Below are 17380 nucleotides of genomic sequence, written 5' to 3'. Positions count from 1 at the left end.
GTCTTCCCTGGAGATTATGGGAGAAGCCCAGAGATTGGAAATTGGTGTCTAAAAGACTGACTCCTGGTTTGTGTGATGTGCTAGTCTGTAATGGGTGAGACAACTCAGTCCAGACTTGGGTTAGGATAGGTCTGTGCTTTATTGAACATCTGTTGTATGCCAGGTACTTCATTGGAACTCTTACCATTTATTTTATTGTATTTTTCATTTTTGATTCTGGAGATCGAATCCAAAGCACATACTTTACACCTAATAAAGCCTTCACTTTATACCTGGGGAGACTGAGATACAGAGGTATAATAATTTGCCTGTGGTTTTCAGAGCCAGGATTAGAACCCATGCCTGTCATACTTCAAGGCCTGTGTTCCTCCTACTCCAAAAGAATGTGCCATTCAGTTTTTAGAACTGTAAGTTGTCTTTTTTCGTTTTTTTTTCCAGATCAGGGGAGGGGATACCAGCTAAGAAATAGTGAAACTAGTATTAGAACTGGTTTAGGTCTGCTATACAAGCCCCCCCCCCACTTTTCTCTGTTCTGGTGCTTAAGGCAGGATCTTTTGCATGCTGTGCATGTGGTCTGCCCCTAAACCACACCCCACCCCTCCAGTTGGCCAGGCTGGCCTTGAACTTGCAACAGTGCCTCAGTCCCCCAAGTAGCTGGAAATATAGGCATGCACTACCACACCTGGGCCCAAAGTCTTAATGACTTTTCTCTGCTTCCATGGAAGGACCGTTTTTATGGTTGGGTAGAATGGCATTGGACATCAGATCCTCAGTTCAGTCATATAACATGAATGGGGAGAATCCTGAGGTAGAATTTGTAGAATAAACTGTACCTTCTCATCCTCTAATACCAGTCTAAACTTTTAAAAAATGTCCGTTCTTTTGATTCTAATATTAAGAAAATAAAACTAACACTAGTACTGAAAAGATAGCCACTCTTTATTTTAAAACACTGATTGATAAACTGAATGGGATGGTGCACACCTGTAGTCCCAACATTCTGGGAGGCTGAAGCAGTAGGGTTGCAAGTTCAAGTCCTGCCTAGGAAACTTAAACCCTGTCTCAAAATAAAAAGGACTTGGGATGTAGCTTAGAGCCAAGGCCCTGGGTTCAATCCCCAGTATTACAAAAACAAAATCCTCATTTTATTTGTATAGTTGAAACACACACAATAAAAACATTTAGAAAATGCCAAAGGATGGCACTATGTAAGAGATTCTCCCCTGACGTCAGTTACTGTGTTTCCTTCTCAGAAGCAATTGCAGTTATATGGTTTACATTTTCATGTATTTTTCTATACCTTCTCTTCTCCCCAAGTTTTTATTATGAAAATTTGCAAATATGTATTTCGCTTAATTATTGGAAAGTAAATTGCAGACTTGATGACATTTCACCCTTAAATACTTTTCTCTTTTATTTTTGAACCAGAATCCAGAGTTCACACACTGCGTCTGTTTACAGTAAGTCCTTGACTGATAAACATTCCAGTTGTGAACTTTCTAGGTGTACTATATAAGATTCACAGATCTATTGCATAAGATTCACTTTATTGGATTGCCAGCATTGTCCCAGAATGGAACTCGTTCATAAGTGGGGCACTTAATGTATCTCAATAATTTCCTATGTTCTGTAATGGTTCTCCCATTTTCTTTTAGACATTAACCTTTTTATGAGGGCTATGCTAGGGATATAACCTAGGGTCTTGAGCATACTAGGCAAGTGCTGTTGACTATCTCACTTTCTGTTTTTGTCCTAAGGTTTCCTCATAGTAACATTTATTTGGTTTCTCTCTCTACTGTATTTTCTAGAAAATAGAATTTAGGTTGAAAAGCTTATTTAGATTCAGGTTAAGTATTTTGAGGAAGATACTTTGTAGCTGATGCTGGGTGCTTCATATAGGGTTGTGTGGTGGCTCTTTTTATTTTTGTTGTTGTGTTGAGACAGGGTCTCATTTTGTACTTCAGGCTGGCCTTGAACTTGTGGCAGTCCTCCTGTCTCAGCCTTTGGAGTGCTAAGGTTAAAAACATATGCTACCACGCTTGTTCTAGGGTGCTTCATATTGTATCATAACTGGCATATGCCCTTTTAAAAAATTATAGTAAAACACATATAAAATTTGCTAAATTAACCACTTTTAAGTGTATGAGCTCACTAGTGTTATATTCACATTGTTATGCAATAGATCTCCACAACTTTTTCATTTTGCAACACTGAAATTAAAAAGAAACCCTTATTTCCCCTTTTTTACTAGCCCATTTTTTGTTTTTACATTTTTTAAATATATGTATTTTTATTTATTTATTTATTTTTTCTGTCTTTTTGAGACAGGGTCTCGCTACGTAGTTCATGCTGTCCTTGAGCTCACTTTGTAGCCCAGGTTGGTCTCGAACTCGCAACGATCCTCCCACCTCAGCCTCCCGAATGCTGGGATTACAGGCATGCACCACCATGCCCGGCTTTTTTCTGTCTTTTTGAGACAGGGTCTCACTACGCAGTTCAGGCCGGCCTTGAGTTCACTTTGTAGCCCAGGCTGCTCTTAAATTCACAATGATCCTCCTGCCTCAGCCTCACGAGTGCTGGGATTTACAGGTGTGCGCCACCATGCCTGGCATTGTTGAGACCAAACTAAATAGACTTTTATATCTTTCTTATTTTGTGTTCATGGTTATTTGCCTGTGTTGTTAAAGGTTGCAGAACAGCCCATTCTTATGAATATACTCTTAGGGAGTTCTAGTTTCTGGATGCAATAAGTAATAACAGCAAGAGGGCTGTTTTTTTTAGTCTTTGACCCAGAGCTTTGCTTGGCCCAATTTTTATGAGGGCAGAGGCAATTTTCTCCCATTAATCCGTGCACTGAGTGAATAAAGAACGTATCTATTCCTCTCAGTGACTCCTTCTCCATTTCCTTTCTTTCTGATTTTCACTCCTCTGCTTTGTCCCCTCCTCTTAGGTAAGTCAAATCTCATGGATGCTATCAGCTTTGTGCTAGGTGAAAAAACGAGCAATCTGCGAGTAAAGACCCTGCGGGACCTAATCCATGGAGCTCCTGTGGGCAAGCCAGCTGCTAATCGAGCTTTTGTCAGCATGGTCTACTCTGAGGAGGGTGCTGAAGACCGCACCTTTGCCCGTGTCATTGTAGGTGGGTAAGCCTGGTTGGGAAATCTTTCCTAGTGTGCTAGGAGGTGGTTAGACTCGTTGCCAGGATAGGAGGAAGGCCTGACCTTCATCAGTTCACGCATTTTCTTACAGGTGGCTCATCTGAGTACAAGATCAACAACAAAGTGGTTCAGCTACATGAGTACAGTGAGGAATTAGAGAAGCTGGGCATTCTCATCAAAGCTCGTAACTTCCTCGTCTTCCAGGTGTGCATTTTCTTTTTTTTTCTTTCTTTTTCAGGTGTGTATTTTAAACAGTGATTGGCTGGCTATCTACTTTTGTTAGCCCTTGTCCCATCTCTCCTAGGCCTGTTCTACCTCATGTTTCATCTCTCCCACAAACTAATGTAGCACCTTCCTTGGTGGGTTTCTTGATTTCAGTCTGGCCTCTTCTAGTTCATCCTCCGGCTTCATTTTGTAAGAACACAAATCTGTTTCTGTCCCTTCTTTCTGTAAAGCATTTTAGTGACTGCTTGTTTTACAGTGGTTGTTTTTAAATTATAGTCCCCAGAATGGAAGTGTCTATACTTCCTGGGACTGTGTAACAAATGCATTCTCAGGCCCCATTCTAGACCTATGGACTGAAGAGACTATGGGGTAGGGCTCAGCTGTTTGTGTTTTACCAGGCTTGAAGTTTGGCAGGTATTACCTTAGGATAAAAATCCAAACTCTTAAACCTGTCATTCAAGAAACATTGTCATTTGGTTCTTGCTCACCTTTCTAGCCTTATCTGCCAGTAACTCTCTCTCACCTTACATTCCAGCCTAATTAAACCATTTGCAGTTTCCTAAATTCACCTGCTGTCTTTGACGTGCAGGTACTTACATATTAGTTTTCTTCTATGTGGGATAACATTTTCTCTCTTTCTTCCTCCTTTCCTTTCCCTTCCCTTCGGCTTTTTGAATTCTAGCTCCTCCCAGTTATGGGTCTCAAACCAAGGGCCTCACATATACTATGCAAGTGTTATATCCCCAACCTCCTTTTTTATTTTCTTGACTAGTTTTTTCCATCTTCCAAACTCGTGTGACTTTCAGAAAAGTTTCCCAGATAGACATCCTTACCAGTCTCCCACCCTCCCCCCAGGCTTCATTTACTCCTTCTTCTGTGCTCCTTCTGTCACTACACATAACACACTGTTATCTTTGTGTCTGTCTCTTCGGTTCCCTCTTCTGCTCTAAGCCCTGTGTGAAATGTGGTACCAGTTGGAGGAAGGGGATCAGGATCAGAGAATCTTTTCTAAATAATTAGTAAGTGGGCACAGGCAACTGAGCTTGCTAGGGTCTAAATGGGAGTGTTTTGATCTTTATTAGGGTGCTGTGGAATCTATTGCCATGAAGAACCCTAAAGAGAGGACAGCTCTGTTTGAAGAGATCAGTCGCTCTGGGGAGCTGGCCCAGGAATATGATAAGCGAAAGAAGGAAATGGTGAAGGCTGAAGAGGATACGCAGTTTAATTATCATCGTAAGAAAAACATAGCAGCTGAACGCAAGGAGGCTAAACAAGAGAAAGAAGAGGTAGGTGGCTAGGCTGCCTCTTGGCTCTGAGGGACCAGGATGGAGCCAGTGCCTTACCACTGTTGCCATTCCAATTTTTACAGGCAGACCGCTACCAGCGCCTGAAGGATGAGGTGGTACGAGCTCAGGTACAGCTGCAGCTGTTTAAGCTTTACCATAATGAAGTAGAAATTGAAAAACTCAACAAGGAACTAGCCTCAAAGAACAAGGAAATTGAGAAGGACAAGAAGCGTATGGACAAGGTTGAGGATGAGCTAAAAGAGAAGAAGAAGGAGCTGGGCAAAATGATGCGGGAGCAGCAGCAGATTGAAAAGGAGATCAAGTAAGAGTCAAACCTCAGTGAGAAACTAAGAGGCTGTGCTGGGGGCTCCTCTGAGCCTAAATTCCAGTGCTTGTATTAATTCTCTATCTTCTCCTTGAGTTGATTTGGCCAGCTTCAGTATAAATGCCTTGCATTTGTGACAAGTAGAATATTTAAATTCTCATGCTCTGGGTAGGCAGATACTCAGGAAGGAGAACTTGGAGAACTGTCCTTGCCAAGTGAGAGGAAGCTATGGGAGGCCCAGTCATTGGAGTGACCGAGAAGGCCATCCTAGCAAAGGAAAACTAAAATTAGATGCTTAAAGGATAGAAATTTGAAATGGTTAAATGAGATGACGGACAACTTAATAAACACAGGTTATTTTGGGGAGTCAGTGAGGAACCTAGTCTAGCAGGGGTGGTAGCTTGCCTTACCTAGTGGCTAGAATGCCAGGCTGCAGCTGTAGTTTCCAGGGAATGATTGGATTGCCCCCTTTTTGAGGATCTACGGGGGCATCAGACCCATAGTCTTTTAGGAGATTCCTTAAAGTTGACCGTAGGTGGACTGGGGATTTAGCTCAGCGGCAAAAGCGCCTGCCTGGCAAGCGCAAGGTCGTGAGTTCGGTTCCCGGTACCAGAAAAAAAAAAAAAAAAAGTTGACCGTAGGGCTCAGGCCCTGCTTTCTTTGGGTAAAATGAGTGGGACCCCACCTTTTTTCCACAGTGCTAACTGGTTGTCCTCTTTCCCTCTGGCACAAGGGAGAAGGATTCTGAGCTGAATCAGAAGCGGCCTCAGTACATTAAAGCCAAAGAAAATACTTCCCACAAAATCAAGAAATTGGAAGCAGCCAAAAAGTCTCTGCAGAATGCTCAGAAACACTATAAGAAACGTAAAGGTGACATGGATGAGCTGGAGAAGGAAATGCTGTCAGTGGAGAAGGCCCGGCAGGAGTTCGAGGAACGAATGGAAGAGGAGAGTCAGAGTCAAGGCAGAGATTTGACCCTGGAGGAAAATCAGGTAAGCCTTGGGAGGGTTGGTTTGGGAAGGAGATCACAGGGATAACGTGGACTGACTTAGTCATCCCTGTCTTCCTTTCATGTCCCTCACACAGGTGAAGAAATACCACCGGTTGAAAGAAGAAGCCAGCAAGAGAGCAGCTACTTTGGCCCAGGAACTAGAGAAGTTCAATCGAGACCAGAAAGCTGACCAGGACCGTCTAGATCTGGAAGAGCGGAAGAAAGTAGAAACAGAGGTGGGTAAGAGTTGAGATTAGGTCTGGGGACTGGTAATGTAGCTCAGTGGAAGAGTGTGAATTCTATGTGTGTAAGGCCCTGATTTAATTCTGTGCACCAAAAAAAAAAAAAAAAATTAGGGATGATGTTTCCTAGAAATGGAAATGATAATTGTCTGTTGAGTACTTACTGTGTGCTAGGCACTGTTCTTTACATTCACTCATTTAATTCTTCATTTATGACTACATTTATGGTATGGCTACTATTATCCCTACTTTTCACATAAAGAAACTATAGCAAAGAGGTGAAATGATTTGCCTAAGGTTGTGTAATATTCAGTAGTGGAGATAGATTGTTAATCTAGCTCTAAAACTCATACTCTTACCAGTTATATTTCACTTGCTGTCTTTCTTTTTTTTTTAGGTCTGTGATCCTGGCTGCCTCCTGTCTCTGCCATTTACTAGCCATTTGAATTTGGCCAAATCACTTCACCTCCCTGAGCCTCATCTGTCAAATGGGGGTTTATAAACACCTACCTCATAGGGTTGTGAGGATTTCACGCAGTAATGTGTGTACAGCACCTAGCACAGTGCCTGGCACACAGTAGGTGCTCAATAAGTCCAAGCTACCCTGGCTCTGGCTCCAGGTCCTCCTTTCTTTGCCCGCCCTCCCTGGCTCCTGTGCCTTCTGTGCAAGGACAAGGCCACCTCTCCTCAGGGGAGCCTCCCATTACCCTGCCTCCTAACCTGTGTCCCAGCCCCCTATTCTGGGCATGTGCTGAGTCAGCCCTGGTAAATTTAGCCACCTGCTGGGCAGGCACCACTGACTGTAATATTGATGATGATGATGATGATGATGATGATAGTTGTTGTATTTCTCCAAGATCCTACAGTGTTCCAGGCATTCTGCTCAGTTGTGCATTTAAATACTCAAGATAATATGTTGGTGGCATTAATATTAATAGCTACCTTTTATTTAGTACTTAATATGCATTCTGTGAAATGCAAATTACTTACATTTTACAGATGAGAAAACAGATTCAGAAAGGCTTGTGAGGTTTGGTTTTACCTTTGTTTGCGCTTCTCTGACTAGTGAGGAAGCCTGGGCTGTGTACAGTACTTATGTTCTGGAGCCCTGGAAGGCCCCTGTCAGTTAGCAGACCAAATTGGATAGAATCTGTGTGTCTTGCTTTTTAAGGAGGCTTTCTACATTAGTGACAGATTGTCCTGGACTTTTGAGCTCTTGGAGGGTCAGGCAAATGAGGGAGTATAAGCCAGTGTTTCATGATCTTAGAGTTACCTGGATCCGCTGGTAATGGAATATATTTGTTACCTAGGCCAAGATCAAGCAAAAGCTGCGGGAGATTGAAGAGAATCAGAAGCGGATTGAGAAGCTGGAGGAATACATCACCACTAGCAAGTATGTGACTCTGTAACCTTTCCCTTTTTTTCTATGCCTGTTCTTCCACACTTGTTCTGTCCCTCTTCAAGTAGGACTGCCAGAGTCTCTTAACCCGGAATACAGTATTATCTCATAGCATATTATCTCTCACCGTATCTGTGCTCTGTGTTCTCCTTTTACAGGCAATCCCTAGAGGAGCAGAAGAAGTTAGAAGGAGAGCTCACAGAGGAAGTGGAGATGGCCAAGCGGCGGATTGATGAGATCAATAAGGAGCTGAACCAGGTGATGGAGCAGTTGGGGGATGCCCGTATTGATCGCCAGGAGAGTAGCCGCCAGCAGCGAAAGGCAGAGATAATGGAAAGCATCAAGCGTCTTTACCCTGGCTCTGTGGTAAGACTGGAGGGTGGACTTTTCCTAAGCCCTTCCTTGCACTCGCTATCGTGATTTTCACAGCAACCCTGTGAAGACAAGGTTACTCATACTTTTCTAGTTGGGCCTCTTTCCCCCAATTCTGAGTTCCCAAGTTCCTCAAATATTATCTCTATGTTATCCTATCCTTGGGTTCAACATAATTAGTTCCACACGTATTTCCTGGTCACTCCTCTGAGCACTGCTGGGGAGATAAGTATGAATTAGTGTCAGTCTCTGCACCTGATAATTCTTAGGGAACTACACTTGGTTTTGAGGGATGGAAGAATAGAACTGATAGGATATTTATTTTGCTGAGTGCTTATGAGAATAGATAAAAGTGAGATGTGCAAAGGTGGTTTTGGATTCAGACATGATGGCCTGAAGTCTTTGCTTGGGAGCCAGAACAAACTCTTTTCTCAATAGCATGAAGGCTGTATTCCTCTGTGAGACGGGAAGAAACTGCAATGCTTTTCCTATTCTCATGTAACCAATACAGCACTTTGCTCCTGATATCAGATGTGTGGGGATTTTTCTCCACTTACCAAGTGATTCTCTGGTAAACACCAGCGTCAGACACAACAGGTTAAGAATTTGGTCCTACAAGACTGTCCCTACTTCAGATACCAGTTGCAAGCATCTGGTTGTAGTCTGTGGTTCTGGCTTGTGATAAATTGGTTTCCCATGATCCCCTCCCTGGGTTTGATTAGTTTGCTAGAGTAGCTCACAGAACTTAGGGAATCACTTAGGTTTACCCATTTATTATAAAGGATGTTGCAAAGGATACAGATGGATAGCCAGATGGGACTGATATATAGTGTGAGGTATAGAAGGGGCATGGAGTTTCTATGCCTGTTCCGAATACACCACCCTCTAGGTACCTCATCTTGTTCGCCTGTCTGGAAACCTCCCAAACACAGAGCTTTTAGATTTTTATGGAAGCTTCAATATGTAGGCATTACTGATCAAATCATTGGCCATTGTTGATCAAGGCAAACTTCAGCCCTTCTTTCCTACCCATAGGTTGAGAGTGGGGATGGAGTGGCACTGAAAGTCCCAACTGTCTAATCTTGCTTTGGTCTTTGACTAGCTCCCATCCTAAAGCTTAGCTACCTAGGAGTGGCCAGTGATCAGTGAACTTACTGTTATCACCTCAGTTTTTGGAGCTATGAGTCAGAAACTAAGAATGAAGGCTAAATATTTATTTCACAATATCATAGTCCACTCCTGGTCTTCACACATATCGTAACAATCATATAAGTCAAATTATACTGGCACAGCCAGGCATAGAGGTACACACCTGAAATCCTAATACTCGGGAGGCTGAAGCAGGAGGATCACCTTGAGTTCAAGGCCAGCCTGGGCTACACAGTGAGTTCAAGGCCAACCTGAATTACATAGGAAGACCCTATCTCCAAAAAAAAAAAAAAAATACATACGTATATATGTATGTATATACACACACACATTACTAGAATCCTATTCAGTCATTAATTAGTAATTAATCTAGTCAGTTATATCACATGAAAATGTCTCCCTGGGTCAGGCTACTCAGGTTTATAGTAGTCAATTCAGTCTTGTCAGGTCCCAAAAGCAAGGTTAGTCTTGAAAAACCTACAGCTTTAGCCTTTTGGATATCCGGTATAATTGAGCCAGAAAACAGTGTCATCTCTTGCTCTGAGCCTCTTTCAAAATGTTGATGTAATACTGGTTTTCTCACCTTATGTGACCCATTTATTCATTCCTTTAGACTCCTTCTATTACCCAGACTTTTCCATCTTTGGAAGGAACGTAGGAATTGACCACTGTACTAGTCTAGATTACAGGCAGCAATAATAGTCTTGTGGCTGCTTTCCCTCAGTCCATTCCCATTCATAAAGGGTAGGGTTACACAGGTGCAGAATTAGCAGGCTAGTTTGACCACTAGGCAGTATAGTTGTGTTCACTCCTCCTAATACAGATTTTAGCTTGCCCGTCTTTCAAGCTGGTAATTGAGATTCCTAAACCAGTTCCCAAAAGCCTCTTGTTTCTGTTTTGCCTTCCTCCTTCACTCAGTATGGCCGCCTCATTGACCTCTGCCAGCCCACACAAAAGAAGTATCAGATTGCTGTGACCAAGGTTTTGGGCAAGAACATGGATGCCATTATTGTAGACTCAGAGAAGACAGGCCGGGATTGTATTCAGTATATCAAGGAGCAGCGTGGGGAGCCTGAGACCTTCTTGCCTCTTGACTACCTGGAGGTGAGCCTTGAGGGGATGGGGTTAGGGTTGAGTTTGACCGCCCCTCCCTTTAGCTTTTTATGTTCTACCACTTACTAAGCTTCTCTCTACAGGTGAAACCTACAGATGAGAAACTCCGGGAGCTGAAGGGGGCCAAGCTAGTGATTGATGTGATTCGCTATGAGCCACCTCACATTAAAAAAGCTCTGCAGTATGCTTGTGGCAATGCCCTTGTCTGTGACAACGTGGAGGATGCCCGCCGCATTGCCTTTGGAGGGCATCAGCGCCACAAGGTGTGGATTCCCTTGCCCAGGTTGGAGCTAGACGGGCTCAGTACTGGAGATTTTCTGTTCAGCTTCTCTCTTCTTCCTACTATGTGTAGACAGTAGCATTGGATGGGACCCTGTTCCAGAAGTCAGGAGTCATCTCTGGTGGGGCCAGTGACTTGAAGGCTAAAGCACGGCGCTGGGATGAAAAAGCAGTAGACAAGTTGAAAGAGAAAAAGGAGCGGTTGACAGAGGAACTAAAAGTAAGCCATAGGCAGTGCTGATCCCTAGGAGCAGGAGTCCTGAGCCAGCTTGGGCACCTTCTTACCACTGAGCTCTTCTTTCTTGTCCCATACAGGAGCAGGTAAAGGCAAAACGGAAAGAGGCAGAACTGCGTCAGGTGCAGTCTCAGGCCCATGGACTACAGATGCGGCTCAAGTACTCACAGAGTGACCTAGAACAGACCAAGACACGGCATCTGGCACTGAATCTCCAGGTGGGGCCTGGCATTCAGCCCTGTCCTCTAAGGCCATCCTCACATTCCTGGCCTAAGTTTTTTGTGGGTAGGGAATACCACACTCTTCTTCCCACCTTCTTCTAGCAAACCAAGCAGAGCATAGCATTCGATAGCCAGGATTTCAGATCTTAGCTTAGCCTTGAGTGTGACAATAGGCAAGTTATTTAACCTCTTAGTGTTGCTTTTCTCACCTTTATCTGTGAGAGTAGACTTAACCAGATGTGGCACATGCCCATAGTCCCAGCTGAGGTAGGAGGATTGCTGCCAGTGTGGGGCCAGCCTGGGCTACATAGTAAGTTCAAGGCCATCCTGAACTATTTAACAAGACACTGTGTATCCCCGCCCCCCCAAAAAAAGAGTGGAATTAATACCTACCTTATAGGTTCATTACAAAATGGAATGAGTTAATATCTGGAAATGCTTTTAGTAGTAGATGCTCAGTAAATATAAGATGCTATTATTAGAATAATTCATTCAAATACTTTAACTTCTAAAAGTCAACTAAAAGTGAGCTTCAAGCATTTAATCCTTATAGATGGAAGTATTCTTTTAGGTACATTAAATGTGTTTTTTTATTATGGGGTGCTTCCCCAGTTTACCCTGGAGGTGTTCTATAATACGTAGTGTGTGTATATATAATTTTACCTTTTTCTAAAAAAAAAGCCAAGATTCTAAAACATATCTGGTCCCAGGTGTTATAGATAAGGGTTGCAGACCTATAACTAATGATGTTTCTTTGCACTCAGCCTTGTGGATTGAAGCTGGCTGACCTGAAGTCCAGAGAGGAGTCCAAGGCTCCAGTCACATGGTTCCAGTGAGAAATAATAGAGAATTGACTAGAGTAGTGGTCTTAAGTTTTGTTTTATCAGTGTGTGGAGAGCTAGCTTTCCCTGGCCATGGGGCCAGTACAGTCAGTGTAGCTCTCTCCTTCCATGGACCCTCATCTCTTGTCTTTTAACCCATTGTCTATAGGAAAAGTCCAAGCTGGAGAGTGAGCTGGCCAACTTCGGACCTCGAATTAATGACATCAAGCGGATCATCCAGAGCCGAGAGAGGGAAATGAAAGACTTAAAGGAGAAGATGAATCAGGTTGGTAGGGGGTGAGCCATGCCAGCATATGTATCAGGGCAAGACTGGGATTAGAAGCAGAACTCTGACCAAGAGGACCTCTGCATTCCCTGGCTTTTTCCCTCAGGTGGAGGATGAGGTGTTTGAAGAGTTTTGTCGAGAGATTGGTGTACGCAATATCCGAGAATTTGAGGAAGAGAAAGTGAAGCGGCAGAATGAAATTGCCAAAAAGCGGTAGGTGGAAGTATTGTTAGAAGATACTGAGATGCCCTTGAGCCTCCATCCAGCTTGACATCTTTGAAAGTCAGATGTAGTCGTAAGGCAGGGACCAACTCTTAGAATCACAGTAATTTATTGTAGGTAAGGAAACCAGGGAGGTGATGGGTGGTATGCCATAGAATAGTGGATAAGAGTGCCATCTTACCCACTAGATTACAGTCCCTACCCCACAACTCACTTTGGGCAGTGACTTGCCTTCTCCAAACCAGTTTCCATAAGTTGAGATAGTAATGTTACCTATCTCATGACATTGTTGGGAGGATCAGATGAAATAATCCCTGTGAAGTATTTAGCACAATACTTAGCACCTATTAAGAGCAATAAACATTCCCTTTTATGTTATATCCTGATGTGTACATGTGGCAGGGGAGTTCTAGTTTGAGCTAGTGTTTTTTTGTTTTTTTTTTTTATTTTAGAAATTAAAGGAGGAAAATACTAACAGACCGACAACATTTTACAAAATAGCATAGGATCAGTACAGATATTACAGAGTTACAAACAGAGTGGTAGGGAATTAACAATGCTTATTGTATTACATATTGATATCTTCAATGTAGTTTCTCATGAAAACACATATAGACATACAAAACTAATGAACCAATGCCTCACTGACAGTTTCTTTCAGCAAGGAAATACAGGACAGTAGAACACCCGTGAGTTTGAGCTAGTTTGAGGAATAGCAAGAACAAAACAAGCTTCTCCTTTCTTCACTTTAGTTCATTCAGTCAGTCAGTCAGTCTTTCTTGAATGCCCACCTTGTGCCAGGTTGTCGTATGCTAGGTATTGGAGAAGGGCAGGGAAGATGGGAAAGATGGCAGTCACTGTTGAAGGAGGTTATCCCCTGGACCCAGGTTTCATTAAACAGTTTGTCTTGCCCTTTACCCATACAATAAATACTTTTTGCTCCCCAGCCACAAGCCAGGCTCACAGGATATAGAATTGAATTAGAGTCTTTATCTTAAGGAATTTTTGGAGTGCTTGGGGAAGCAAGCAGGTCAACAATTTCAAAACAGTGTGATTGATGGTATAACTGAGGTAGATAGAAAATACAGAGGACATTTTTAAAGACCTGCAAATCATAAGGAAAAATAAAAAACAACACCAAGAAAGAGACTTAATAGAAAAATGGGCAGAGGATGTAGTTGGCATTTCACGGAAAGAGAAACTCAAATGGCTAACAACTGTAGAAATTGATGTTCAATGTCCTAATCAGAGAAATGCAAGTTAAAATCAGTCTAGCAGTATTTGGTAAAATAGGTCTACATATGTCCTCTTTAGTATGTGAAGATTACACACAGGCTCACACACTTTATGAGTTATGTTCCAGAAAGGAGTCTTGCCACATAATCACATAAAGAGACACATTTAGAATTGTTTATCTTGGCATAATCTGTGTTCATGGAATGTTTTTGGCAATGTAAATGGCCATCACTGGAGGAAAGTATAAATTAAATGTGATAAATGTACAGACTGGAATACTGTGGGAGCATTTCAAGGCAAAAATAGATTTATATACAATTACATGGAGAAATATGAACATTATTAACTGGAAAGTAAGAAGGATAAAAGGTAATGGGGTAGACATTAGGGATTGAAACAAAGGAGACAAGGCAAGGATCTTGCATAGATAGTGGTGATAAGTGTGTAGTGTGCTGTGGGGTTTGATTATCTCAGCTAAGCAACTGAAGCTCTAAAAGGAGAAACCCAAGAAAACGTAATAGAAACTAAAAACCTGCTCTGAATCATCAGGAAAGGATTTACAGAACAAGAACCGATGAACTATAATCTTAAAGAGTGAATGGAATTTAGCCAGCCAAGCAGCTACAGAAGAAGGGAAGTCCAAGCAGTGAGAACAGCATGCTTGGAGGTGTGAGAGGGTATGCCTTGTTCTGGATACTAAGTAGTTTTGAATGTCTGCAGCATAAAAACAAGGTCAGCAGGGGCCAGATCACAGAGGGCTTTGTGAATCATACTTAGGAGATTGGACTTAAAATTGCATAGCTCAAAATTACAGAGTTAATTACATTCCATTTGGATTATAGTGGCTACAATAATAGGTTTAAGCTGCTAGCATGACATCTGGCTACATCTATCACACCATATTGTGGATTGGAAGGGCAGTTGGAAGTTAATCCTGCCTGGCTTGCTAATGTCTGTGCTGGTTACCTGTGCTGAGGTTCTAAAGAGATGGGGGAATGGAGGGGCTGGGGATTTAGCTCAGCGGCACAGCGCCTGCCTGGCAAGCGCAAGGTCGTGAGTTGGATTCCCAGTACCGGAAAAAAAAAACAAAAAAAAGAGATGGGGGAATGGGCAACAGGAATCCAAGTATTTTCTCCCCTGTTCTTTTGTTTTGTTTTGTTTTTTGGTTTTTGGTTTTTGGTTTTTCTCCGGTATCAGGAATTGAACTTACAACCTTGCGCTTGCCAGGCAGGCGCTGTGCCACTGAGCTAAATCCCCAGCCCCTTCTCCCCTGTTCTTATACTGCCCCAATTCTACTCCTTAAGAGGCTCTAAAATCTTCAGAAAGAGGTTTGGGATAATGGACAGAACCAAAGCATCTGGGCATAAAGATGAATTGAATGCAGTTAGTATAGCTGGCAATGATGATAACTGAAATTTATTGAGTCGTTACTGTGTGCCAAGCATGGATCTAAGGACTTTTTACATATTAACTTATTAAGAAAATCTGGTAACTAACTTTGAGGTAAGTTCTATCATTTCCACAAATGAAGATTCTGGGGCAAAGAGAATATAATATAACTAACTTGATGGAGATCGTACGACTAGTAGGTGGTAGAGTTGAAAAACCCACCCCCTTAACCCACTATAATATATTGAAATGATATAAGGACAAAAGCCTGGGTTTTCGTGTTAGTATTGGTTTCCAACCTCATATGTGCTGATTAGTAGCTGTGTGGTATTGGCAAGGCGTTTTACCTCTTAGCCTGTTTCCTTTGTAAAATTAGGATAATAATGATTACTTGTGGAACTGTTGATTTGAAGTTTAGAGGTAATGTATGTAAAGTACATAGAAGCTTAAAAAATAGGAGTTAACTGTAACTGGTGGGTTGGGTTCAAATGGACTTTTTTGTGCCCACTAGGGACTTGGGTATATTCTGGAGTCTCCAGTTCTTAAAGGGGTAACAGGGTTTGTCTCAGTCTCCTGTGCCTTGTGCCATGTCATGGTACTAGGTTGAGGAACTTCGTTCTCCAACGTCTAGAAACCGTTTTGTGTATATATGAATGGATGAGCTGATGGTGACTGAAATTTAGAAGTAACGCAAATGCTCTGAGCCCTGCACCTAGTTCTCCTTTGTCTTCACAGTTTGGAGTTTGAGAATCAGAAGACTCGTTTGGGCATCCAGTTGGATTTTGAAAAGAACCAACTGAAAGAAGACCAGGATAAAGTACACATGTGGGAGCAGACAGTGAAAAAAGATGAAAATGAGATAGAAAAGCTTAAGAAGGTAAGGAAAGAGAAAATTGAAAGACAGGAAGAAAAGCTGGAATAGATGTGACAAACAGAAGAATAATGTCCAGAATTTATAACACTCTCATCTAAGTCAATAAGAAAAACAGCAAGACCGAAATAGAGGAGAAATAAGTAAATGGCATAAGCAATTCAAGAGATTCAAATAGCCTATAAACACATGCAAGTAATTCAGCTTTATCAGATATTAGAGAAATGCAAATGAAAGCAACAATTGAGTATAATACTTTTACTATCACATTACCCAAGACTTAAAACTAAAAGAACAATGCTGAATACCAAAGTTAGTGCAGGAGACCAGTATTCTTCAGTAATGTGGCACCATCCACCAACAGTCTTTGGAGTGCATTTATACCCTGTAACCCAGTAATACCTGAACAGATAACCAGAATTGTGAAAACTTTGTGCAAGCAGGTTGATGTTTATTACAAGCACTATTGGCAGTTGCAAATTGAAAACTATTCAGTTCCCCTGGGCAAGTGGGAATTTAGCAAATTGTATTGGAATCTTGTATTTGTGTAGTCTAGTGATCTGGTCTTCAAACCTTAATGGTACACAGACCTTTTTATTGTTGGTTTCATTTTTGGGGGACGGGGGTGGGATGAGGTATTGCTGTGTAGTTCAGGCTGGCATTGAACTCACAATGTCGTCCAAGTTAGCCTCAAACTTGCAGTGATTCTCTTGCCTCAACCTCCTGAGTGCTGGGATTGCAGGTGTATGTCACCATCCCTGTCGAGTACATAAACTTTTTTTTGGTGTTTGGGTTTTTTTGTTTGGTTTGGCTTGGTTTTTTGAGATAGGATCTCTGTGTAGTTTGGCTGGCCTTGAACTCACTGATGTAGCCCAGGCTTGCTTCATATTTGCTGTGATCCTCCTGCCTTAGCCTGCTGAGTGCTGGGATTGCAGGTGTGCTCCACCATCCCTGGGCACAGACTCTTTTTAAAGCAAAACTGTTCCTTAAAATCTCCAGTCTAGGCTTAAATCTTTAATATTACTTAAATATATATGTAGAACACTTACCAAAACCAAGACAAACATAAATTAAGTACTCACAAAATGAATAAAATTTAATTTTTAAAAAGTAGCAAGTGTACTTTTTAATTAATCTCAGGTACAAAGAAATTAGGGCATGTCTGTAATGATTTCATCCCCTAATCTGTTAGCGCCATATCCTGAAGAACCTTGAAGAACTAGGTTAACTGGTTATTTTCATTATTTTACACCATCCACAATACAGTGATACCTTGGTGGTCAAACTCAATTTGTTCCAGATTTGTGTTTGAACACCAAAAAGTTTGAGAACTGAACATATTTTTGCCATAAGAAATAGTGGAAAATCAATTCATTGGTTCTGAGTCCCAAAAGTTACACTTAGAAATTCTTTTTTGTTAAATTTTAAACAGAAAAAAAGTAAGAAATAACAGTAAAACAGAGTTTCAGAACAGGCTAGTAGAGTAACAATAGTCAGCACACTGTGTATTGTTATATGCACAGTAGTTGTTCACAGTATAACATACAGGCATGAAACATT

At 41.9% G+C, this 17380-nt stretch overlaps 1 protein-coding gene across 3 annotated transcripts in view; it reads left to right on the top strand.

Moving 5' to 3' along the window:
- Positions 1–17380, top strand: part of Smc1a (structural maintenance of chromosomes 1A) — a 46815-nt gene that overhangs the window by 1852 nt on the left and 27583 nt on the right. For 2 of the 3 annotated variants that reach the window (XM_005401492.2, XM_005401493.1), the window contains 15 exons: positions 2951–3139; positions 3250–3362; positions 4466–4669; positions 4753–4991; positions 5728–5986; positions 6081–6221; positions 7538–7620; positions 7785–7992; positions 10066–10251; positions 10344–10523; positions 10613–10759; positions 10855–10992; positions 11986–12102; positions 12209–12315; positions 15685–15826. In XM_005401492.2, coding sequence (XP_005401549.1) covers positions 2951–3139; positions 3250–3362; positions 4466–4669; positions 4753–4991; positions 5728–5986; positions 6081–6221; positions 7538–7620; positions 7785–7992; positions 10066–10251; positions 10344–10523; positions 10613–10759; positions 10855–10992; positions 11986–12102; positions 12209–12315; positions 15685–15826 — 2453 coding nt within the window. Of the gene's footprint in view, positions 1–321; positions 408–2950; positions 3140–3249; positions 3363–4465; positions 4670–4752; positions 4992–5727; positions 5987–6080; positions 6222–7537; positions 7621–7784; positions 7993–10065; positions 10252–10343; positions 10524–10612; positions 10760–10854; positions 10993–11985; positions 12103–12208; positions 12316–15684; positions 15827–17380 lie in introns of those variants that run through there. The other variant, XM_013502820.1, reaches the window with a different exon arrangement.

The sequence above is a fragment of the Chinchilla lanigera genome, unplaced genomic scaffold, assembly GCF_000276665.1.
Source record: "Chinchilla lanigera isolate Chin_1 unplaced genomic scaffold, ChiLan1.0 scaffold00074, whole genome shotgun sequence".
Lineage (NCBI taxonomy): Eukaryota > Metazoa > Chordata > Mammalia > Rodentia > Chinchillidae > Chinchilla > Chinchilla lanigera.
Note: the sequence above shows the minus strand (reverse complement) of the source record. Positions and strands in the feature narration are given on the sequence as shown.